The 26,653-nt window shown below is 42.1% G+C and overlaps 1 protein-coding gene across 1 annotated transcript in view; it reads right to left on the minus strand.

Moving 5' to 3' along the window:
* auts2a (activator of transcription and developmental regulator AUTS2 a) overlaps positions 1–26,653 on the minus strand; it is a 441,093-nt gene that overhangs the window by 308,876 nt on the left and 105,564 nt on the right. Inside the window, 1 exon segment of the mRNA XM_079356142.1 lies at positions 9,866–10,588. Within this exon segment, the coding sequence (XP_079212268.1) occupies positions 9,866–10,153 (288 nt within the window). The 5' untranslated portion in view covers positions 10,154–10,588.

Genomic DNA, 26,653 nt, shown 5'->3' on the forward strand with positions numbered 1-26,653 from the left:
TTCTCGCATCTTTCTCTGAAGATGTCCTTTTTCCATCAACCTGCATTTCACTTTAAATGTCCAATATTACACTTTCATCTTTCATGTTGTCTGTCTGTGAAACCTAAAGAGGAGCGTTGCTTGATTTGCAGCTCTTATTTATCTACTTATTATTCGGGTTCTTTTGGAAACAAACTGTCAATACGTTTGATTTCAAATTAACCTCTTTCATACAAGAAGCAATCAATGTGGCTGCACTTACAAGTCCTCCTGCAGGCACACTTCTGAAGCCTCTGCCAAAGAAAATCCATTGTTTTTTTGTTTGTTTTTTTAAAGGCTGGCGAGCTGACAGCATCGTCCCACAGACAGCATGCGAGAAAAAACACCACATTGTTAAACTGCGCTTCATCATCTTCATTTGGCAATATGAGAGCGAGCGCCTTTGCTGACATTAATCCAGCTGCTGATCCTCTCCGCTCACACCAGAGACTTGAACTCCTGCCCCTCTTTAAATGTCGATAGCCATTAATTAGCCGGCCATTATTAGTTATTTTAAGGTCTGACGACTTATCAATGAACCTATAATCATTTGGTTGATCTCCTAACTGCTCACCACCTCCACCCTCCACCCACACGCACCAGTGACTCAGGCGAATCCATGAGCTGTGATGCTGCTCCGTGCCCCGGCTTCAGGATGTCACATCTCCAAAGCCGGCGTGGGCGTGACAGATGGGTGTGAAGCTGGTGCCTAAAATTAAATAATGGACGGGCGCTGCAGAAATTATAAATAGATTAAGGCACTTAATTTGAAACAACAAGGTCCTGGTGGTGCATCCGTGGTACTGAAATGAAATGTTACCAGGCAGGATGCAGCCCAGGCAGAGGATTTCCCCCGCTCTTATGAAAACAACGTCCAGCAGACACATGGTTTATGCATTTCTCTCTTATGGACTTTTTGTCAGCCAGCGGTGAAAGGCATTAAAGCTCTTTGTAATCGATTGACTACCTTCTTACTCTCTGGTGCGGCTACAACGTCTGCTGTTTGATGCAGTTAGGCATGACATCAGATCCACTGCTACTATGCAACCTGATGCAATGTGAATCACTACAGACAAACGCTTGTTAAGAGCAGATTTTTCTGTCTTCTTCTTTCACATGCTGCAGAGGAACGTTTTTTTTTTGTTTTTTTTTCAGGTTATAGCCTTGCTTCACAACAATACTCCCCCGCTTATCTTAATAGCTTATAATGTCGTCTGGGGAGTAAATGACACCAAAACTTTTAAAGGGGAACTCAGACGAAAAATAAAAAAAACATGCAAATATTTTCTCTGCTTGACACCTGGGATTATCAGTTTCTACTGTCTGCAGCAGGAATGCAGTAAGAATTGTCGTCTGGAGGAACATTTTAGTTGAGAAACTCAATGTTGCTTAATGAGTGTAACAAAGTGCTAAACTAACCAAGAGACAAACTGATCAATCAGCTCAAAAAAACGTCCCTTATACAACACTGTAATGAGAATATCTGCCTTCGTATCAGTGCTACGTGTAGTTCAACAGAATGTCAATATAAACTAGAGAGTGGAGAAGAACAAACTGGAGGTGTGTACTTAAGGGGGGGGGGGGGGGGGGGGAGAGTTAATTGCTGTTTTAGAAAGAGGTGTTTTTCTTGTAATCATAGCAATAACATGAGAAAGGAGCCAGTCGTTGTCTTGAACATTTAAAATCCAAGACCAAGTGAAAACACTTTGATTCTGAGACGAGGCCGACTCACAAAAAAAAAAAAAAAAGAAAAAAAAAAAGGGAGTCTGGAGAACATAATCTCGAGTCCTCCACCTCTATTCTGTGTGCTGTTCACGTGTCGGATGTGTTGTCTTCTGCTTTTATGGTGTGTAACAAATGAAGTCGGGGAAAGGAAATAATTAAGAGCAACAACAGAACCTGCAGGAGCTCTGTGGGGCTTTGAGAATAAAGAAGTCTTTTTAAACGTTTAAATGCAAAATAATGGTGGAACAGACACTGCAAATGTACTGATTTACAAAGAGCTGCTTTTGTGCTATTCAGTGTATTATCACAGGAAGTGCAGTTAACCTGCTGAGTGACACGAGGACCCATGTTTCTGACATCATGCTCTGGGTGGGAAGCTTTACCGTAATGATGAGCCTATAACCAAACAGCCTGATGACAATCCAAAGGGACAGATTTATTTCTTAATATCATTCCTCAGAAACACAAGTATATAAACTTGATATGGATCGAGTGCAGCTCTCTCTCTCTCTCTTTATTCATAATATCACCTTCTGAAGAGAACGACCGTTCAGAGAGCACAGCGGTTCGCGGTCAAACTTGGAATAAAAAATGACAGACCTCCATCATCCAAATATTTACTCATGGTTTCCCAATTTATGAGCATCTAATAAAGACAATGGAGCATTTCAAATCTTGAGGATCATTGAGCCATATTTCAAATAAAAATGATGAATTTTATCAACAATTAGCTGGAGTTAGATAATTAGCATTCAACCACTAGCGAGCTAGGATAACAGTAAGCCTGGTAGTTCAGTCTTGCATGTACATTGTGCTGTGGCGTGAATGTCTGTCACTGATGTCATGGAGTTGTTGTTAAGAAAATAAGAAGGGCACGATCGACACGGGGTTAACGGGGCCGTTAACTATAAACGATAGATTTGCACATTTATAGTGTTGATCCTTCCAATATCAAACACTGGTAGAAAAGATTTCTGACAACGAGAAGATGATCACTCAACTGGAAAATAACTGATCTGTACGTGCAACTACACCTGACACTCTGGAGACTAGAGCGCCCTCTAGTGTTCTTTCTTCTGGCTCTCGAGGGAAGGCGGACGCACACCCGCCTTCCCTCGAGATGTTAGGGAAGAAACTAGTGTCTGCGCACACAGTCACAGCGGATCAGTGCACAGCAGTATGTAATCTTGTTGTACTTCTGTTACAATGACAAAGCTCTGTCTGTCTATCTATCTATCTATCTATCTCTCTCTCTCTCTCTCTCTCCCTCTGCAGGTGACAGAGAAGTGCTAGTATAATCCAGTGGTACTCAAATTTAATGCTTTCCGACTGGTAAATAAATAAACATCGGTGCACACGTCCCATAATATTAGCTGATACCGACAGTCATATTAATGCTGATTTTATCATCTGGCCGATGAATCAGTCAGGCTCTAAAAAGATTACAATATTAATATCAAAATAACGTTGCAGGTCTGATAGTACTCGTGAGGTGAGAGCTCAGATTACGTGTGTGCTCGTTTTAAAAAGTGAATCATCAAAATCAGCTGGTTCTCCTTTTTCATTTGACTGAAAGCCGAAACAGAAGCTTCCAGAAGAAAGTAGTGAGATTAGTAGAGTGTGAGATTCCTCCTCATAATGTTGTGCCGCTGTGTCCAAAATTGTGACAGCGAATGAGCTGCTGCTGGAGTCAGAGGAAAATGGCCACCTTGTAAAAAAAAAAGTCACACGGAGTGAAAGGTTAAGCTAAGAAACATTTTAATTCATTCCTGTCAGTAGGAGCAAGCTGAGGTTAGACCCCCCTCCCAGCGAAGGTTTTAAAGGAGCAGCCACTCAATAATTTAACAATTTCTTCAAGTGCTCTAATAGGTTGCTGCTCGGGCCTCCTCTAATAAAAATCTGTATCTGAAGCGACTCCTTCAAAGACTGCTGCTGCTGTGCACTTTGATCTGTGTACAATGAATGAACATCGTCAATACGTCTCTGCAATTTCTCGCTCAATTTGAAGTGAGAGGGTTTAGGTCGGGGGAAAATCCCTGAGCGTAAAGATATGAAGTAACATTAAATCGAGCGGGGGAAATCCATCAGAGGTGCATTAGATTTTCTCGTGTTCTTTAGCACACGTCTAAAGTGTACGACTGTGAGTTTGTTTATTGTGTTATATATTGAAAAATGACAGAGAGAGAGAGAGAGAGAGAGAGAGAGAGAGAGAGAGCAAACATTAAACTCCACATTAGTCAATTAAATCAGCACTACAAAGCTTTGACTTTTATTATTTCCTTTTCCCGTAGTTCAGAGAGACGCCAACCTCCTATAATACTGGGATTACCGGTAAATGTTTTCAACCAATTACCCTGTCAGTGTTTCTGACTCCCATTAATGTTGTTTTGAATGTCATATCGCAGGAGCTGAGATCAGAGACCTTCTCTACCGTCTACACACGTCTGAATGAGCTCATCGGTCATTTCTGTAAACAAGGTGTCTGTCGATGACCCGACTCCCTTTAAAAACGTCTTTACAACAAACACTGACGAAGTCCGGACTTGAACATAAAAAGCTCCTGACTTCCTTCATCTAATCAAGAAAAGGATCTGTGAAGAACTGATTGGAATCATGTATTTGCTTGTATTACTCTGTCCTGTTTCAGAATGAATAGCTCTTCGCAGCCTGCTAACAATGAACAGTGAAGAATCATTTGGAGACTCGTAAAGTTTGCCCACCACGCTGTCGCTCCCGTCAGTGCACAACCATGCAGCGACACAATACCATCCAGCAGACTCGTGGTCACTTTTGTTGGCGGCTACCTCTTGTTGAACGTCAATTTTGGACTTTCTGTGCCGTCTCTTTGGACAGAGAGTGGAGAATGACATGAGGCAAGATCTGAACCCGGGACGTCCAACCTCGTCTGACGGCCCCCGTACATGGGGTGTGCGCCCTGAACACTCATGGGCCAATCCCCTCCAAGCTTCAACACCAACAAACAAGTCATCAAGACAACAGTATGTTGTCGAACATCAACCTCTTTAGAATCCCAAGAGCCTCATCACGGACGTTTCAGAGAGGACTGAAAGCTGAGATATGAGCGTGCACATGAAAGCAGGCCCGGGAGCCGTGTTTCTGCAGCTCTGTGGTGACAGATGGAGAGCTCCCGCGTATACCTCCAGGGGTCTGACCTCATCACAATTTAACTTTACCCAGACTGAAAAAAGAGCCACTGTGTGGTGATGTTCCTGTGCATGGTTCCCTATATACACTCTATTGAGTCTTTAAACATCGTGTGGTGGGAGAACAGAAACAACGGATATGAAGAGTTCTGTAAAACCTGAGATAAAAGTCACAGCGGTGTATAAGACGTTGATTCGGAGGGGTTTCGCCGAGCTTCAATCTCCCGCATGATGATTTCTATTGTCTTCAGTAAAGTCGACAATGTGCAGCTCTTTCACTACCATCTGTTTTCACTTTGTGGAGTCTGCACTCCTTCTCGCTGCAGCATGCTCGTTCAGCTCTCAGCCTGCGGTGAGTTTTGAAGTACAACAGACCCACAGTCTGTGAATCTCTGCCCACCTCCGCTGGTCACTCGTTCACTTTAATATAAGAGTATCTGAATCAAAAGAGAGCTCTATAGGTTCATTCACTGAACAACATACATGATCCATTTAACCTTTATTTATCCATGAAAAGTCCCATTGAGGTTAAAAACCTCTTTTTCAAGGGAGTCCTGTAGAAGCTACAACATACAGACAGATATGAAAAAATTACCAAAAAAAAAAACAAAACAAAAAAAACAGTTACAAGTAGAGGAGGTCGTCTCATGTGTGCTCAGCTTGGATTTGAAGGCTTCAGTTATTTTCAAGGTTTTTTTGCAGCATGTTCAATGGGGAAGGTGCAGAGTGGACGAAGGTCCTTTTTCCCAGCTCTGTGCAGGCAAACGCAACAACTGATCATTTGAACGCAAACTCTAAAAATCGACACTTCTCAGGGTGATTGGGTTTCTGATGAAGGAGGGGAGGAGCCCGAGCATGGCCTTGCAGCCTCCTGGTGGACAAAGAAGGCCATCCCACTTGAACTGACGGAGAAGAGATGTTTAAAAGTCACGCAGTGAGCTCCATCTGCGTCACTGTGTATCACAGCATGGCTTGTAATCAGCTTGCAATACACAATGAATAGGCATGGCTGCAATCAGCATCTTACACTGGTATCTTGGTGGCTCCAATATGAGACACAGTCAATGTTTTAGATGGATAAATGGTATTAGAAGTGCATCTTACACGCTAGATTTTAAGGTATTTTTCATGGAAACTCTGCTGAAAAGAACATAATTAAACATTGAAAAAAAGAATTAGCAGTCAGGGTCTCTCAGACAAAATTTGTTTAAAAGCTTGGAGATGATTGGTCATGTCTGAGTCCTCAAAGTTGAATAAACAACATCAAAGTCCTTTAAAGATTTCCTCATTCAACCTGGCACATTAGGACTTTATCTGTACCCCCCCCCCCCCCCCCTTCTAAAGACTCGGCTCAGAGAGCAGCCAGGTAAAAAAAAAAGTTCTCCATCAGTGGCCTGTGAACAGCTTTAATGAAAGCAAGCAGCAGGTCAAGTGGCTCGCTCAGGGCCACTTCAGATGTGGTTAACTGAGGTGGGATCTCATTCTTATTCAGGCCGACGTTTACTGGATTGATCCACAGTTCCAGACATTTGAATGTCTCGGTCACGAGCCTTCAGGATCCAACAGCCCTGTTTGTTTAACACCTCCGTCTCTTTTTCCCTTCACTGAAAAGGAGAAACCAGACTTTTAAAGTCAGGAAAAAGAAACTTATCTATTTATCAACCATCCATAAATCCTTGAGTTGAAATTTCCAGTTAAATAAGCCAAAGATATTCTGATTCCAGCCTCTTGTTTCAAGGATCTGCTGCTTGATTGTAAAAAACTGAAAACTAAAACGATTAGTTTGGATTTCAGATGTTCCAACTGATTAAACAAATTGAAGGTTTGAATCTTCACTGACTTTTAAATAAAGACAAAAGCATAATTTGAGCTTGGAATCATATGACAAATCTGGACAAAATGTCCAAGGCAAGTGCACAGATGGCCTAGCGGTTAGGTCGAGTCTCTCGTACGGAGGATTTAATCCTCCCAGTCCGACCTCCTTTCCTAACTCTCTCATCTCAACTTCTCTACCCACCGTCCCATCCAATGAAGGCACAAAGCCCAACTCACTGTCCACACATTGATATCACTGAGTTGTCATGTCGCTCGACAAAACTGTGAATAGAGGTTTTAACCACGAAGAGAGCAACAGAGACAAGGTCAGAGAAAGAGAACGAGCCTGTGACTGCTGAAAACTGTAAATCTGAAGCAAAGGAATGAAAAACATGACAGGAAGTGGTGACAGGACACTGAAAAGCAGATGATTTGACTAACAAAAGGGGACAATGAGGACAAGTGCTTCTGTTCATATCCTTCACACGGGTCACAGCAGCCAACCACTGATCACTATCACACTGCAAATGTTAGAAAGAGCCAGTCAGCCTGATAATAGCAGGACGAGCTGAGACTGACCTCCATACTGTTCACGCCTCGCAGGAGTATTAAGACACTGTCACAGTGTCTGACACAAACACTCACACTGGAGTACCAGCACACACACACACACGTGATCATGAAGCGACTGGTCAACGTTTTCATCTGAACTTTTCTTCTATGAAGCTACAAGTCCTGGCAGACAAAGCGCTCAAGCGTCTCTTTCTTGTCCGTTGCAAGTTGAAAAATGGTATACACACATAATAATTTATTAATTCAGTTTACACTCTGTCTAATGAACAGGGTCCTCGTGACGTGCATTAATGGAGAGCTCTCAGAGTGAGGGCTCTACAGCAGTTTTGGGGTTCGGTGCATTGCTCAGGGGCACCTCGGCAGTGCTCAGAAAGTGGACTGGCACCTCTCCAGCTACCAAACCAGTTTCCGGGACTTGAACCGGCAACCCTCCGGTTCCCAACCCAAGTCCCTACAGACTGAGCTGCTGCCGCCCCATCTGTCATGTTTGATGTGCAAATGATGGATAAGTGATGTAATCATCTTTACTGGAGGATATTTGACATTCAGGTTGTTAAACAGATGCAACGTATCCAGGTAAACCCCGGCTGTCATAGCAGCTCTAAACAGAAGGCCTCGCTGAAACAGGCCACAGGGGAACTTTGGACTCTCGTCTTGTCTTACTCTGTGTTACACTCTGTGTTTTTTGCAGGTGTACGTTCTTTGGTGCAACTTGTCTGTTTGGACAGGAAGTGGTGCTGTGGAAAAGAATGTTCCCAGGAAGACAATAAAGTCAATTCAGTTCAACTCCTGTACTTCGTCTAACTTACAAACACAGACTTTCACCAGGCTTAAAGTTTGTCTAAATGGGCGGGACATCCTGAATAGGAGGTGGCTACAACAAGCCTGCAACCATTCATCATTAAGATGTCATCAACTGTGAATCATCAATTAGTAAAGAAATAAACATCAGCTTCTCACATGAGAGCTGGGAAGCAATTCTGGATATTTTTCCAATACACCATTTCTCAGTTCAGGGGAAAATAAAGAAAAAGTAGATTTAAGTTGTGTATCAGGTGAAGATCTGAAAACTCTCCTTCAGTGCAGTAACTAAGTATGTGTGCTTTTTAAATCATTTTTCTAGAAGAGAATCAAAGCAAAGGCTGTTTGAATAAATACACTCCTGAGAAAGATTCAGGAGGGCTGCTCCTGAAATCGGACGGAAACATTCGGCTGCTCACAAAGCTTCCTAAGTACAAAGACTCGCTCCAGGTGACATTTCTTCGAATCAGGACATTTTCGAAGAATCTATAAAAATGTCAAAGCAGCTTGCACATCCATGAGCGAGTTTAAGAACGGAGTCCTGGACAAAAAACATCCATATATGGAAATATTACCGAGTCTGCACATGTGCAGCTTCTGAAGTGTGGACTTCTTCTCTTTTCTAAGAATCCGAAGACAGGATCCTTGTAAAGATAAAAGTTATTGTCTCTCGCCTTTCAAAGAGCTCTGCATGGACGAGTGAGGAGGACTTTCAAGAGGATAAAAAATAAATTAAATGTTCCCCAAACACTGAACGAAGATTATTACAGCTGAATCAAGGTGAGGCTGGACAGACTCATCTTTATGATATATATTTTTAGTATTTAATAACTGCATTTAAGGGGTTAAACACAATACATGAATCGAAGAACGATATCGGCTGATTCCTAAGTGTCGGATTTCGCTTCCTAATACCGATATCTGTATTGGAAAAAATAATCCCAAATATAGTGTTTACCAGGTATAAAGCGCTAGCTCGCCTGGGTCAGGAGTTTTTTTGTGTGTGAAAGCTCTAACACACGTTCATTTAAGACCCCCAAAGAGGGCTGAGCGTGTTTGAACAAAAGAGAATTGTCCAAAAAAAAAAAAAAAACAGAAACAGTAATCAATGCCGAGCAGCACTACACTTTTTCTGAAGATTCCTGCCGGCTCAAAGCTTTACCAAAACACCACTCCATTAATCTCTCTGCTATCTGCAAGTTACTGTAATAGAAAAATCTAGCAGATGTGCTGTATATATATAAAATGCTTGCTCGTGTAAGTCATAATTCAGAATTATATCGTTGGAAGGCAGCCTGTGCCCGGTTTGCATTCAAGGGAAAATGGAGAGCCGGTGTACAATAAATTACTCGCACTCTGAATAAACTGCTGTAACATGGATCAAATTGCTTTTTCACCGCAAAGTGTACAAAGGAACAACAGCCAGTACAACCAGAGCTCAACATCTCTTCATCTGGTGGAAGGCTTGGCTGGGAAAACAAATCCAGAACAGTACACACACACACACAACAACAATGATAAGAGGCTCTCAGTGGTACAGATAGGAATCTCTGGCTGCAGTGCTACATTTAAAGCTACATCTGTTCAAGTCCAGCACACACAGCAGCCAAACATGCAGGCGAGGGCCAAAACACTCGGCCCAGTCACAGACAAGTGAACAATAATCAGCCGATTTTTACACTTTTTTTTTTCTTTTTCTTTTTTAAAGCAAAAGCCCAGCATTAAAACACACACACACACACACACAGGGAAAGTTAAAGGGCACTTACCTCCAGAGCCTCCAGGGTCACAAACCCTGTGATGGAGAATCCATCGATGATATCCTCTTCAGCCGAAGTAGACTCCTTTCGCTTCCTCCGCGGAGGTCGAGGGCGGGACGAAGAGGGCTCCCTGCTGCCCTCCCGCTCGGAGTCGGAGGAGAAGCGGAACATGGAGCCCTTCACGTGGTTGTTCCTTATCCCATTTGATCTCCTCTCCTGGTCCCTCGCTGACCTTGACTTCCTCTTCTTGCGGATGCCGCTGGATCGAGGGCCATCCATGTCCTTCATGGATAACATCCAGATAAACACTCCTGATACAGAGAATCAGACTCTTTGCAAGCCTAACAGTGTCTCCTCTTGACCTCCACTCGAACAATAAAACCCCGAGGAGAATCTCCACAATATCCAATCGTGTGTTAGCAAAGTGTTAGATCCAAGGGAAGCATGTAATATCCAACAGATGAAGCCTTTCTGCAGTAGCAACTGAACCAAGCTAGGTTCCAAGAAAAGATCCCCAAAGGCGGTCCATCAAATCCTACGACCGAGGTGTAAAATGATCTATTAAACACGTTATCACCAAGCTGTCAGTTCTGCCAGAGGAAGAGCTTTTCAAGTTAAAGCAAATATCTGCTCAGCGAACATGTCCCGCCACGGGGAGTTGAGCAGGTGACACCACATCTTTCTTCTCCTGGAAAGCTGCTCCTCTCACCCAAGGTCAGCAAACTCTCCCTCCTGCAAGATCAAGACAGAGGGAGAAAAGAGAGAGAGGGAGGGAGGGAGGGAGGGAGGGAGAGAGAGAGAGAGAGAGCGACGCATTTGCAACATGTTCACTCAGCAAGTTCAACTGTGCATTAAGTCAATGAGCCATTTTCCAAAAGGTGCTGCAGACTGTGTGGTCGCTTGTTGCCATCCTACATCATGCAGGCTAAATGTTTTATTCGCAGCATACTGTGTTTTCTTACGCTGCCATGTCATTACACCCCAGGATGAGATGATTACGTGTTGTAAGTGTCTCTGAAGCTTTTGCAAAGCTTGTAACCTAGACTGTCTTTTTAATGATTCAATGCCTTTCATTAATTACGCAGCTTTTTTTTTTTTTTTTTTTGGGACTAAGCTATTCTGTGTTTTACACCTCCCTACATGAACTTGTTGCTTTTGGAAGCTCACTGCTTATTCAAGCATGCAGAGTTTATATATCTGCACACATGCAAACACAAAGAGCTACTCTGCCACTTGTCCTACTGCAATTTAAACAGATTGCTCTTGAGCTTTAAATACAGCTGTAATCAAATCAAATGCATTAAGAACAATTGGCTCAAGGCTCTGTTCCTCCTCGTTAGTTGGCTCATTGTAATAATTCATATAACACACTTGTTTTAAGTCACAGCACACGTCAGTACAGACATTACAAGTTAAGTTGCATTGATAATGCACGTGGTTACATCGTCAATATTTACGGTTTAAACCTGAGCTGCACATATATAGTCTCTTCTTCAATAAACACATTCAGACTTGTAAACATCAATGAACGAGTTGAGAAATGAATCTCTACAAAGTGTCTCAATTCAGCACTCGCTTCTTTCAAAACATCACCTTCACTCAAACATTACACACATGAAAAACAGGTATTTCTCCCTTTCAGGAATAAAAACCAGCCCTAATTGAACAGGAAATGTCCTTGAGGCTTTACACACACTGTTAAGAAATCCAGACAAATGTCAAAACCCCTTGAAATGCCAACCTGCATTGAACTATAAAGCTTAGCAGAGCATACCTGCACTGTCTGACACTGAAGGCATCTGGCTGCTTTATGATATCAGGATGCAACATTCAACAGCTTGCAGGCTTATTCTGGATCATTCTCAAGGCATAGCCTCCAGTCTAGGCCTAAAGCCACTGAAAGTCATTGTAGTCTGAAACACATATGGCTTCTCTATGTGTCCAGAATATCAATTCTGATCCATGACATCATGGAGAAGGCATTCAATGAAGAGGAAAAACTGAATCAACAAACTGCAGGCTTTTTATGAAGCCTTTCTCTGAATAATCATTCCTCTAAAATGCAGGGGGGGGGGGGGGGGGGGGCATCTGAAACCCAGAGGAATCACACCTTTTTCTGCATCAGCACACAAACCAAAAGCAATCTGTCACAGTCAACCACCACCCTCAACTTTACATTGTCTCCTTGGACACAGGTTGTCAAGTGATGTAGCTCATCTGGATTCTGCAGCAGGCATGTAGTCCTCAAAATGCTCAGCTGCACCCAGCAAAGTCACACAGGTTCAAAACATGCATTTGCAAGAAAAAATGGCTTAGATAACAAAGGCACATCCAAAAAAAAAAACAGCCAACATGCCAACATTTAACTATGCAAAATTATTCCTTCCATGCAGATGTTTTGCCTTCTTAAAAAAAAACAAAGGTAAATCCAGTTTTACTATAAAACCGGTCCTAAAGCTTTTTCTACATATGCCTCTAACCTGATGCCCCGTGCCAACACTTGTCTAATGATACACTCACTCTGCACACACAGCTCCACAAATACCGCTGATTTGGAAGAAGAAGAAAAAATGCATTCTCGCACTCGCCCTGGCTTTTCTAGCTCAGTAAAAGACTCTTTCCCTTGTCTGCGCTGCTCACAGTCCCTTTTTGTCTGCTGCCTGTGCTGTCAGCAGAGATCTCAGGCTCTGTAATCCAGTCCAGCCCACAACAGCAGCAGCAGCAGCAGCGAGACTGGCACTGCCTCCTGCTCCGGCTCTCCAAGCTTCATTTTTCCACTGTAAAGATACACAACAAAAGCAAACCCTGTCTCTCTCTCTCTCTCTCTTTTCTCTCTCTCTCTTTTATGCTCCAAGACACGTCATGCAAAACGAAGAAATGCAAACCCTTGCGAGTGGGGAGGGAGCGTCCGGACAAGTTGCAGGCCTTCGGTCACCATAAAAAAACATAGAGCACAAGAAGATTTTGGAGCTGGCGAAATAGATCCCGCAAAGGAAAACCACAGGGTATCTCCTCCGCCTCCTCTCTTCCCCAGATCCGAGCTTCAGGATCCCGGAGAAGGGGGACCGGGGCGCAGTGATACGGCGATGCCGCAGTGCCGCTTTACAGGCTGCACGCTTCCTCCTCAGCGCAAATAGTGCTGTCTGTCTGTGGACTGTTTGGTGGGCTTGGAGTTATAATGAACAGAGAGAAGAATATCAAATATCGGAGTGTGAGCCACAAAAAGCCCGTTTACACACAACTGAAAATATTCAAGCGAAATTCTTCCTCTGACACTTTGACTGTTTGCAAAAAATATTGTGAGTAATTGTAACTTTGGTTTACAAGTAAAACAAAATGTTAAACGTATATGGGAAAACATTAAATGTTTTATATAATTGTTGAACAGAACAAAAAGAATCATATCCAAAGAAGCTGTCAATATAGAGTTGTAGAAATGTGCGTGTATTGGTATAATTACTGGAATATTCGGGAAAGTGAAAATATGCTAATGGCACCTGAAAGCGAGCACTTACCTGTTGAAATGTTTTTTTCTCAGCAAGAAGAACAAAAAACTGTCTGAGCTGAGAGTTTCAATTCAGTATGACATCCTTCTATTGTCCAAGCTAAGTTTGAGTTTGATGCAACATGCCAGTGGAAGCCATTATTATCTACGCTACAATGTGCAGCTCAGGTGTCAGGCGTGTTTGATAAAAGCCACTAATGCTGCCTTCACGTGCTCCACGGAAATATCGTACGTCCCATTGTTGGCACAGTCGAAATGATAAACGCATTAAAGTGCTCTGGTCAGAAAATAAGATGCTTTTATCATGGCATCGCTTCTTTGTGCTTCACGACACAATGAGAAACAGTACACATCAGGTATGTGGTTACTTCATTTATGAGCTAAAACAACGTCATAACAATAACAATACCAATAATAATGATTCTCTATAGCTGAATTGCTTAATTATTTTTTAAAGATATTTTGGGGCTTTTGTCTTTATCTGATAGAACAGCTGAAGAGAGACAGGAAATGTTGGGAGTAGAGAGAGGCAGATGTCATGAAGTAAAGGGGTGAGGTGAGATTTGAACCCACGGCTGCTGCACTGAGAACTTTTTCCTCCGTATAAAGTGTGTGCATTAACAGCTCAGCTGTTATAGACCCTTTATTGTAGGCTTATTAGCAGGCTGTGTGTGTGTGTGTGTGTGTGTGTGTGTGTGTGAGCTTTCCACCATGTTTCGTGCCCTGAAACCTCACACAAACATCGCAACTCAGGTATCATCGAAACGTCCAAATGTCCCACTGTTAGTATCGAATTTGGAGGTTCGTTCTGTGCTCATGACTCGTTAATACGGTAAATACGATATTTCCAGGGAGCACAGGAAGGCAGAATGAAAGATTTTACCTCAGGGCCACCCAGGGCCACCTGACTCATCTCCCAGTTTAAAAAAAAAATCCCTAACAGAGAAGCCTGACCTTCTGTAGCAATAAATAATGCAACTTTCAACTCCTCAACATTTTTATCTTTTTGACATTTAAAAGAATCATTGAGGCAGCTTTGCAAGGACGGTTCTCATGCTCTCTGTTTTGAGTCGTAAAAATCCTTGCGCTCACATTATTCAGTTAATTAGAGGTATTATCTTCACCTGGAGCGTCACAGTTATACAGCACATCGAAGAAGCAATGCTGTGCTGTACAGTGAGTGATGTGAGCGTGTTTCACATTTTGAGAAAAGGTTCTGTAGCTGATTCATGAATGCTGCATGATTTACTGTACTGATATATTTGTCTGCCCTTGAGGGAGAAACATTATTATGTAAGAGTGAAGCTACACTAAATTCACGGAAAGCATTACATTCCAGGAATAAACATTTTTTTGTTCTCACCTGTTGAGCTTGATTTAAGGAGGTAAAGGAACATGTTCCAAGAGCAGCACAAAAACCCCCAAGTAAGCTTCAAGCAAGTCTATCGCCTGTCTGCTCAGAGTTAGTGAAATAAACACGGTGATTTCTTGGCTTGAGCAACAACACTGCATCCATAAATTATGACTAATTTAACCAAATATTTGCACGAAGGAAATGGGACAGTCTTTATTTCAAATTATAGAGCTTGGGTCAGACTCTTAAAAAACGATTTAAGTAGTGCTGTTCACTACTTAACCACGATTAATTACAGTCTGATTCCTTTTTTTTTGCCATTAATTGGATGCTTTATTGTCCCTTTAGGAACACCGTAGATACAGTAGTGGTCCTCAGTGTCTCCCTGTAGTCTCCGTGATGTAAAAGAAGGAAATCGCTGCATCTTTCAATGTCTCATTTCACTTTAACAAACTCAGCTGACGAGTCCAAAATAATATCCACCTTATGACATCACACATTGACCTTTGTTACCGTTCCTTTGAGGTGTTTGACGACAGATTGGGATCCCTAACCACTTCCTTCCTCCCTTGTTATGTTAATGTCAGGGCTGCAGGGTGATGTAGTGGTTGGTATCCTTGCTTCCTCCCACAGTCCAAAGACATGCTCGTTAGCTTAATTGGAGACTTTAAAATTGTACGTAGGTGTGAATTTGAGTGTGGCTATGTATCATTTCATGGATTCACATGCAGCTGTGGCTCAGAGTCATCGTCGTCTCTCAACCGGAACATTGAGGGTCCCCAGCTCCTGCAGCAACACTTCCGATGTGTCCTTGGGCAAGATACTTAACGATGAATTACTCCCACTCTTTCATCTATGGAATATGAATGTGTCTCCTGGATTAGTTCCTTCTGGTGGTCTCCTCTGCCATCAGTGTGTGAATGTGTAGGTGTGACCTGTGGTGTAAAAGAGCTTTGAGTAGTCAGAAGATCAGAAAAGAATTATACAAGCTCAAATCCATTTACCAATTACTGGTGAACAGTCCAGGTTGTAACCTGCCTCTTGCCCAAGGCAGCCAGAATCTGATCCAGCACTCTGCGAGACCAAACGGGAAAAGTGTTGTAGATAATGTCATAACCTTTGACCAACCAGTTTCTTACATTTTTACTTTTTACAATAAAAGAAGGGTTCATTTCAAACAGCAAGTACAGTCCTCTCAGTTTCAGAAAGCTCAAACATTCTAAATAAAAGCCTGACATTTTTTTGGGGGGGGAAATGAAAACATTTACTTTTAAACATGCAATTATGCATACGATTAATTATACGATTAGGGTTTGCATTAACTATCGAATATTAGCATTAAAAAATCTTCATGTTTTACAGCCCTAATTTTAAGATTTCCCTTGTGGCTGTTTCATTAATCTTGGTGAGAATGTTTTCCTTTTTTATGAATTGTGCTTTGTTGACAAACTGTGAGAATAAGTGATCCGTTTCAGCCGTAGATATGTCATGCATACCGGTGGTTTGCCATCATGTGCACAAAGTGGCTGCCTTGTAGCGTTTGTCAATCCAGCATGACACTAACACATATTGATTTCTCAGTCCATTAAAGCCCATGGGATGAGCATTAATAACTGTGTGAACACAAACCGTGTGACTTTGTGAGGCTCTGGGGTTGTCTTCACGGAGATGAATGAAAGAGAAGGACACTCGTCAAAGCTTGCATGAACAGAAGTCAGTGACAGAGTTTGTGTTGCAATGAAGCAGTGCTCTATGAAGGAGGGAAACCATGGGTGGGCTGTGTATTTTTAGCCTGGTTTAATGATGCAGAGGTTGAGTGGTGTGCCTCAGAGCTCGCTAAAGTGCTTCAATTCCTAGTCCCGGGTGAAACAAGGGGCCCCGGTGGCCTGTAAGAATAATACCAGGGGATCCACATGCACTTGACCCTGTCTCATCTTCCAGAAGGAGTGTCCTTGTGACAAAGTGGCAGGGCTGAGGAGAGACGACAGCGAAAGGCAGCTAGTGCAGCTCTCGCGGCCTCCACTCATTAGGTTTGGAAGACAAATGTGCTGCCCTCCCCTCCTCTCTGCCTTCACCATAATCAGCTTTAATTACACCTTCACCCGAACTTTCTCTGCCTCCACAGCTCCATTCTCTGTCTCAGTGCTCGGGCTCGGAGGGCTGAGCCACTAGAAATGGGGCTGGTATTTCCAGAGAAATCGTATCATTTCTTGCCTTTCTTTAGGTACAATGTCTGACTGAACACACTTTGAATTATGTTGACCACATGGCTACAATATCAGTACCAAAAAAAACCAGCATCGTTGCAACACATGCACACTGTATATACTGAAATTATAACTGGTTTTGAGAAGGAATAAAGAGGGAGGAATAAAGAAATCATTCCCCTTCTTTTTGTGAAAGAAACCTGGCTACCTGGAGAACTTTGATGGAAACACCTTAAAAAATCCACAATCCCTGGCGAGTGCTTTAACAATGAAAGATAATCGGGAAATGTCAAACAGAAAAGCAGCCACAGATTGGATTTGAACCCAGGCCTCCCCTTTGAAGACAACAGGCCCCTTATAAGGAGCACACTCATTAATCACTATGCTACCAACTCTCTTTAAAGAGACAAGGACATGTTGGTGAAGACTTTGCTTAAATATTACAATAAAATCAGCCTATTTAAAGGTTTAAAATACATGGTTTTCAACAAAGCATGCACACCTGAAAAGAGCTTGTTAAAGGATGAAACTCCAGGAGAAGTCAATCACAGGCCACCCATTCAGCAACAGGTGTTACCTTGGTGAAAAACAAAACGTGCATCTGCTGTTACATTCACATTTCTCTTTAATAGCCGAGTCAGAAAACACCGTTTCCCTCCCTGGTTTTTTTTTTTACCTCTTCAGTGTTTAAAAACAGACAGCAGATGGCTGTAATTAGAGAATCCGATGCACAAATAGAAACAAACATCCATATACGTTATCTCCCAGCTGCCAGTTACTATCTTCTACTGTTATCTTATTTGTGTTCAGCTTCATCATCTTTATCTCAGCTTGTCAGAAGAGGAGGAGACTCGAGTGGGATGTAATGACACTTTGTAGCTATAAGTACCCAGCAATTCAACTTGCATTACACTCAGAGAGATCCTCAGCTCATTTTCTCTCCCTCTACGGGTCTGCCTACAAGCTCTATAATAGCCCTTATTACTCGCAGCATGAGTGCAGAACAATAGTCCTCTCTTAAATATTCCCATCTGTACCTGTGCTGTAACATGAAGTAATATTTAGTCTTCTTACTGCCTTCTTTTTTTATATTCTTTTGACAAACCTGCATTTGTTGATGCTGTTCGTCAAAGGTGTAGTGGGGACTCCAAAAGCTCTTGTGTGGGAGGTAATATATTCATCGAAGGGTAAATGTCCAAGTTCCAGAACAAAAAGGGATTTACTGTAGGATGAATCTGAGAGAGGGTGATGCTACAGTAACTGACAACAGCAATGAAAAAGAGCAAACAACAGAATTTAATATTTCCTTTGGTATTTTCATGATCAGAAAAAAACAGGAGGAGAGGGTAGCAAAGCTACGTAAATGAGACTATTCGTTTCACAATCAGTCGCCAGCCCACAGATGGCCCCCTGCTCCTCCATAGCATCGACAGCAATGCAGCAGGTAACGTCAGGAGGATAGAAGCTAAATACTCCGAACGGGAGGCCAGATAAGTTATTTTGTTACAATCTAACATAGTTGTGTGTTTAGGGCTCGTCAACATACCTGAGGCCAGCTGTGACTACCTTATGTCACTGATATACATGATGATGGTGTTATGGGTCATTTGGTGCCAGGTGAACAGACAGGTCACATGCAGCTGTCATAACCATCAGATCATGGCTGTAGTAAACGCAATCTGAGTCAATTAAGAGTCTTTATTACAGTGTCGCTTGGTGCACACGACCAATGTGCAGAGGCTGTTGTCCTCCAGGCGAGCGGCCCAGGTTCAAATCCAACCTGTGGCTCCTTTTCCCCTTTGCCTTCCCCAATCTTTTGTCCCCGATGTCTTACTCTATCCACCATATCAAACCCCAAAATAAACCTTTCATTAAAAAAAGGTAGGTGGCACTCCCACAGCACACACACTAACCACTACTTCCCCATTGGCAGGTACTTCATCGTCACTATCAGCTTTAAGTACATGTTTCATGAATGGTACAGGCACAAATATGATGGCTTGTTAGACCTGTGAAGAAGAGAGCCATCGTCTCTCACAGAAACATGAAAAGGGAGAGTATCTGGTGTAAAAATGGACCTATTGAAGAGAACAAACAAATGTGCACTAGTTGGCTTTGAAAGGATCTTTTCAGTCCTAGAATAAACTGTGGCAAAATAGGAATGTTTCTGTTGAACGGCTGAATTGTTCAGTTTATAATACAAGCCATGGTTTGATGTCCGTTGTTCTGAATGTCTCTTTATGAACTCCCCCTCATTTGAAATGCCAAGGATGACCTTTCACTGTGTGTTCCAGCTCAGAGAGGAGCTCATTTCCTCATGTATTCTTTATTTTCAGCAGTCAACGCACTTAAGTAATCTTTTCTCTCTTGCCTCGCAGTTTGAGAAGTACTGTAATCTTCCATATCTGTCATCTGTGTAAATAGACCAAAATCACTTCCAAATATACTCTCAAGGAAAAGATATAAAAAGGAGATGGGTACAGAAAATAACTCAAAGCCAACATGCTGATATGTTTACCTGAAGTGAAGCGTTGTGGAGCCAGAATAAAACACTGCTGCTCGCTAACGTTCAAGACTGACAACAAGGAATATTGAAAATGATAGCTGACCCACTAAACCAACGGCACATTTTTTAACTAACAATGTTGTCCGAGATGTATGCGCTGCAAACATAAAGGGAGAAGTCTTTGAGCAGTACATCTACGGCTCAATTACAGAAACATTCAGCTTTGACTAATTCATGAGACGACAAGTTCAACATGGAGTTCAGCCACTTGAGATGAGAGAGAATGATTTCAGCATGCTTTAGTCGTGTTAAATACGGCAGAGGCCTGAATGAAGCATGTGGTTTCAATTCCAACATAATGAAGTCATGCCGAGTCATCAGAGGGACGGCGAGCTTGGGGAATGTGATCCAGTATTTCTGCTGTTACAATGTCAAAGTCATGAATAATGAAGGATTCAAATGAAATGCTAAAATGTGGCCTGTGGCCTGCCTGGTGTGTGAAATATGCTTCAGATATGGATCACTTGCGCTGCCTTCTGTCCTCATTTCTCAAGACAGAACTTTAAAAAAGAACACTATGCTCATTTTTTCCCTCTACATTACCACAAGCAAGAAAGTCTTTGTTCACTTGTTACTTTCCATTGACTCTACGTCTTTTTTACAGACAATGAGTAATGAAACTCCAAAGAGACCAATTGAATTGGAACAAGCCGTTTTAGGCGTCTATAGTGCTGCTTGATGGTGCTGCATGAAGGGATAGGAAAGTAGTTCCTTGGTGCTGCATTAGAGGATTGGACAAGGATTCCCCAATGTTTCAGCCCACAACCCCTAAAATAACAATCCTACTGACAGGAGACCCCCCTCTGTTCCTGAAGGTAGTGAACTTATACATCTACTTTTAGCAAATACTTTACATTGGAAATTAAGGTGACGCTTTTAACATGTGCTGGACAACAATCGGAAAAGGCAAGAGAAAAAGGATGCAGAAGAAAAGAGTGGAAGATGGCTACCAAAGTCAAATTGAGCTTTGCACCCTAAATGCTGCACATTGCATGCAGACACATGCCGTTTTTCATATCAAATCATAGGCAGGCTATTTAAATTATACTAGCTTGTGTTATTTTCCCTTTATAAACTTCTGAAGGAAAACCAAGGACTTTGTATTTCATCCTGCAGAAAGGTGGGTGCATTGCTTAGTGCTGGAGAAGTCTGTATATGTCTAAGTGTGAGGAGGGGGTTTATCCAGAACAGGGAGGCAGGGATATTTTCCAATTACCCGGCCCCTACTACCTCCCATTTCACAGGGCAGGGGAGGCAAAGTCGAGCTCGTTTATTAGCATTAAGGGCTTGTCCCACCTCCCACCCCCCTCTCTCTCCCCTCTAGCAACCGTGCAACGCACACAAGATCACCCTAATAGAATTTGTAAGCCTCCAAATGAAGTGGAATTGTAAAAGACAAAATGACATGAGATGTTTTTTTTTCTTTTAAGAGGGGGAGATTAAGGGAAGAGGGGGGTCCTTTTGGGGGGCCAACACATGAGCGGGGGCTGTCAAAGTGACAGGAAAAGGAGAAAGCAAGGGTAGGAGGGAGGGAGGTGAATTTACTACAGCTCCATTTGATTCTCATTTCTCTTCCTCTGAAACGAGTTGCCGCCTTGCATTATTGGAGATAAGTCGTTTTACAGTCATTAATTCAGCAGCCCACCTACCCGAGGAGTCTATTACTGAAAGAGCTGTCGTCATCAGACGGACCTCAGGGGTGACTCTGCTTTTACAACACGCGTTTCATTAGGTGCCCATAAACACACAATGTAATATATATATGGAAATTGTTAGTGGTGATAAAAGACAATGGTCTATGCAGCATCTGTGGCTCGCGCAAACGAGCAGAACGTTCCTGAGGATGAAAGTTTCAATGCTCAAGTTCCCCATTTCAATAATGGAGAGGCATTGTTACCGAGGATTTGGACAGATTATGAGGATCAGAAGGATGATCTCTCTGCAGTATACTTTTCTTCTGAGGATTTTATTTGGTGCCAGAATGATACACTACCTCATCAAAGCGCCATAAAATGTAAAACAAAAGGAAACAATATAAACAGAAAGTGTCAGCTCAGCCTCTTTTTATACCTACAAACTGACCATCATGTGTCTAATAAATGTCCATAAACAAACTATAGTTCTGAAAGAGATAAACTGTGGAGACAAGCTTTAAAAAACTAGACTTCTGCCAGATTGGTCTGCTGCTGCAGTGACACTGCATGACTCGCTCTTCATGTTTCAGTTCATGGTACGCTTATTGTATGTTCAATGCATTTGTGAGCACATTTCTTCTGTGCAATTCAAAGCTCCTATTCATGTACTTCAGAGGACCAAATATGCATGTGTAACATATGACCCAAGTCAATGGAAGGCTGGAGGGCTGGATTCTGTAAGGCACAAGACCAGAAACATGAAGACACATAGAACGATTCATGTCTCAGGATATTTTTATACTGTATTAGAAAATTTAAAGAAGAAGAACCATATTGCTATAATGCCTCTCTGTATTGGTAATCTAAAATCTTGAACTAAAAGTTCTCAAATGCAAATGCTTACAACAGCTGTATGTCAAATAGGCAAGTTATGCAAAGAGAAATGTGTAGTTTTCAACACTTAAAGGTCACATATTCTTCTCCTCAGTCTCAGAGGTCAATAAACGTGTGCCTTGTTGTAAATCCACTCTGATCCTGTATTTGATCATGTCTATAAACCCCTCTATTTCAGCCCTGCTCAGAACAGGCTGTTTCTGTGTCTGTAGCTTTAAATATGTAAATGAGCTGTGTTTGACCACGCCCCCTCTCTGGAAGGGCTCGGGTGTACTCTGTGCTTTCTGGCTCCATGTCCTATTGTTTACGGTGAGAAGGCAGACTCAGAGGGTAGAACAAACACCTAGCTGTGGGAGTGTCACCCACCTGGGGGAGGGGCTACTGCCCTTTGTGATGTCATAAAGGGAAAATCTCCAAATGGCCTGATTGAGCAAACATTTTTTGAAAAGTGGAGCAGGTAGAAGACGGAGAGAACGGACTTTTCTCATCGTTAGGGGGTTTGAAGGCAGATTAGGGACACAGAGTTAGAAAAGTATGATAGTATATTTGGCATAATATGTAATATTAAAGGTAATTTTGACAGATCATTGTCAACGTTTAATCCCAAAAATGAATCTAAAAAAATGAACAATAATTTCTTACCATGATGGCCATTCTTATCTCCACTATTAAAAGTGGATTTGTGAGACTTACACGTCTTTGGCTCCAGAAAAAGTTAGAAAACAAGCCAAGCTGTTTCTCCTCCTCTAATATTCCCAGGAGTCTTTACAGAATGTGTACTGCTCGCGAACAACAAGATGCTCCATCTGTAAAGCCTCAACATGTCTCGGCCTCGATCGCTTCCATATGCCAGCTGCTGAAAATATCTGTGTCTCCACGGCGCTGCAGTTTAGTCAAACTATACTCTCAGGGCACACTTTCTTTTTTTATTGAGATAAATGACAAGACTGTGAAGTATTTACAACATCAGCTCCTTCCTCATGCAGCAGCATGCCAAGAGCTGACAGCCGCAGGGAGAGAGCCAAATCTGTGGAAGTCTGCAGAACAAATTAATTTGGATCTAAATTATAAAAATGTCGTTTGGCTAATAGGAAGTGACTGACCTCTGTTCAGCACAAATTACATTTGGATTGTGGGGGATGGAGGTCAAATGAGGCTAAATTGTTCAACTAGCAGTTAGAGGAAGGTTTGATTGGGAGCCGTCATTCAATAGACACACCTTAGGCTCAGTATCTTGTAAAGAATTATAAATCATCAAGCAAAACAAAGTATCCCATGACTGTCTGTCAGGACAGTTCTCTCCTACTCTCACTCCAACATTTGTTCAAACTGTTTCACACTGATGCATGGGCAAGAGCGGGCTGCAAGGATTGCTTAAGAGACATCATGAAACATAAATCCTGATAAATCCTTCATGAAGTCGAGGCGCAGAATGTAGACCAGAGAAAAAACGGTTACATCCAAAGCATGCGCTGCGGGAGGGACAAAAAGCAGTCATGGAAAGTTGGAGCTAAATTTATAACAAATACACATAGCAGCAGCGTCGGCCTTAAAAATAGAACAGGATATTTGCAAATCAGACATTGCATCACTAAAGACATCACTAGACTGATGTGCAATAATAGCAAAAGCAATGTTATCAATAACACACGTTTCTTTACAGGTAAGCTCAATGTTTCTGCTGTCACCAATAAGATACAGAATTCAAATCAATACAATCTCACGCACCTCAAAGCCAACATCAATACCTACACAAGTGATTACACACACACACACACACACACACACACACACACTCGAAGCCTAAAATATTTTGAGATTAGCTTCAAAAGCACAGACAGTAGTGATGGACCTCAGGTCAGCAGGAAGTTTGTTCCAGAGAGGAAGACCACAGTAAGTAAAGACGCCCTCTCTGGACGTTTATGACTATAAGACCGTTGATAGGTTCCTAAATCAAGGCGCGCTGACCACTATTCTACCAGTGCCCCACCATTACTCTTCTTTTTTAAACAGAAAGGTGGTTTCAGAGGTTTCAGAAGAACAGTTGTTTTTAATGGAGTTGTTTACACAGAAAAGCAAAATCAGCTCGAGCAAGAATGTCAAAATGTTAGAGGGAAACACTCGTGTCCATGCATCAAAGCACAGTGAGGTGATTCATTCTGAAGGTGAGGTGCCGCAGAGTTACACTTTAAGGAAGTCAAATTTCTTTAACCTTGCGGTCTATGTGAGTGAACAGGTACACGGTTCACAGGTTTTTCTTTCTGCTAGCTTGGTAGACATTGAAACACTTCAAAAGCCTCTCTGCACCGAACCAAGTGTGGAAATCTCAAAACAGATAAAAAAGATTACCCTGCTGACTGTGGCATCGTCTGCTGGAATGCACCACATGAGGTAAAAACAGCTAACTGTGCAGCTGTTCAAGTGTCTCTAAGAGGGTTTGTTTTTCTCCTTACAGTAAGTGCTCTACTCGTGATAACGGCCGCTGCCTGAAAAACAAGGCATAGGGCAAAGACACCCACTCATGTAGAACAAGAAGACTCTAACAGCGCAATGCTAATTGGGGTTACAGACGTTTTTTTTACCTACATTTGTTTCGTTGACAATACATTATTATCAGAGCATGTAAGCTCGCCGACCACTTCTGTTTATATGCTTCTCCAGCTGGTAAAATTTGAAACGTCAGCAGAACATGTAATTAAATATTAAAGACCTATTCTGCTGGTCCATGTTGAAATACTTACAGTACATAGAGGGTTACACGTTGGATTTCCAAACCAAACTACAGAAACACTCGGCTGTTGCTGTGGCTGCCTGCTGCTCTGAATGAGACATTGCAAATACTTTCCAAGTTTGCCAGAACCTGACGCCAGATTTTGCCAACGAATGAGGGCAAGGCAAAGTATCAGAGCAAGCTCATCTGGCAGCTCTTTCAAGAACTGCACACCAAGCTGGCCAATCATAGGAAAGCGGGCACATGGGGGGGGGGGGACAGCAGCTAAAATGCAACATTTCTTTTTAACAACTTTTTAAGTTACACATCTTGAAATGCTTCCCAATAGGTGTCCCAGACCGACAGAATTAATGGTGGAAGTGAGTTTAATATATGACTCCAGGGGACTTCTTGTTCTACAGAGGAACCTTTCACTACACAGTAAGAGATGCCCTATTTCTAAGCCTAAGACTTCAACTTCAATGAAACTGCTAATTTATTGTCATTCTTAGATTTCCTTCCTGAAATAACAAACAAAAATTGTTTCATGAAGATACAGAAGCCTTTACTTCCAGTGACAGAAAGGCACTGAGCAGCTTCTGGCTGTTATCGATCTCAATCATTGATCTCTGTTTCTTCCTTTATTTGACTTTGTTGGCCTCAACTTTTCTACCATGCCAAGTAACTTAGCCAAGTAGGACTGTATTGATGCCGACAAGGGCAAACAGCCCAACGAACCCAAAACAAAAGACAAATCAAAACTCAATAGGACAAATTCAACAGAAGCACAACAAAAACAGGCTGTAGACAGCGAAATTAACACGTTGATACAGATAAGACGTGAATCATACAAAGTCTAAAAACAGTTGCAGGCCTCTAGGGGGCGCATGTGTACCCCATCACAGCCACCGTAACAATGGACTTCAAGCCAGTAGCTCTTTTTACACAATGATTCAGCAGAAGCAACATTACTCTCTCTTTGTTCTGTCACATTGAACACAAAAAAGCAGAAATATTGATGTCCGAGTGACTCATTTCACAGTGCAGCTTGGTGAAAAAACAACTGGGAGCGCTTGTGGAGAGAGAGGCTGCGAGTGTATTTTGGCAACCAAATAAAGATGGTTTGGTCCTCGATGATGAGGGTGCGAATGTCATTAAAAGGAGCAGAGCCCTAACCATGTTGGTGCCCCAGGGCCAGATTTCAGTCACTCCTTTTGTTGCAGCCAGTTTGACCACCAAAGATAATATTTGTACACTTAAAGAAAAGTGGCAACAAAATGGTAATAATTCTTAAAGATGTACAAAATAAATAACTTCAAATCTCCAGTGTAACAGAACAAACATTATCAATCAAGCTGGTGCAGGGAGCAGAAGTGTTCACAGAAGGCCCAGTGACAGCAGGGCATGGTTGTAAATGTTTTAAAATTGGGACTGGAGAGAGAAGATGAGTATTTGTGAAACAATAGGCAACTTATAATATGGTGTGAACACAAAACGTAATTTTCTATACAGAGCAATACAAAAACCTCAGGTGAGCCCAAACGTTTTTCATTACAACCAGACCTACACCATGCACACATATCCATCAGTAAGCACTAAATGCATTCATGCTCTACGACATCAATACTCTTAAGAGCTTCAAACTATTGATGACAACAGGAGGTCGAAAATAAACGTTTTAGGGTGAAAGCTAACTAAGTACACAAAGATGTCAATAAAAATAGAAGATGGTTTTGTGCCTGGAACAACATAAGAATAAGACATGTACTTATTATTGGTTATTTTCTTAACCTGAATGATCAAATGAAAGTACAGTGGATATAACTTATGTTAACTTGAGCTATTGATTAGGAGTAAGGATCTACTAAGGCTACTATCATCCATAACAAGTTAGCTGAACAGATAAATCATTGATCCGTGCAGCTCG

This window comes from Symphodus melops (assembly GCF_947650265.1).
Source record: "Symphodus melops genome assembly, chromosome: 11".
Taxonomy (NCBI): Eukaryota; Metazoa; Chordata; class Actinopteri; order Labriformes; family Labridae; genus Symphodus; species Symphodus melops.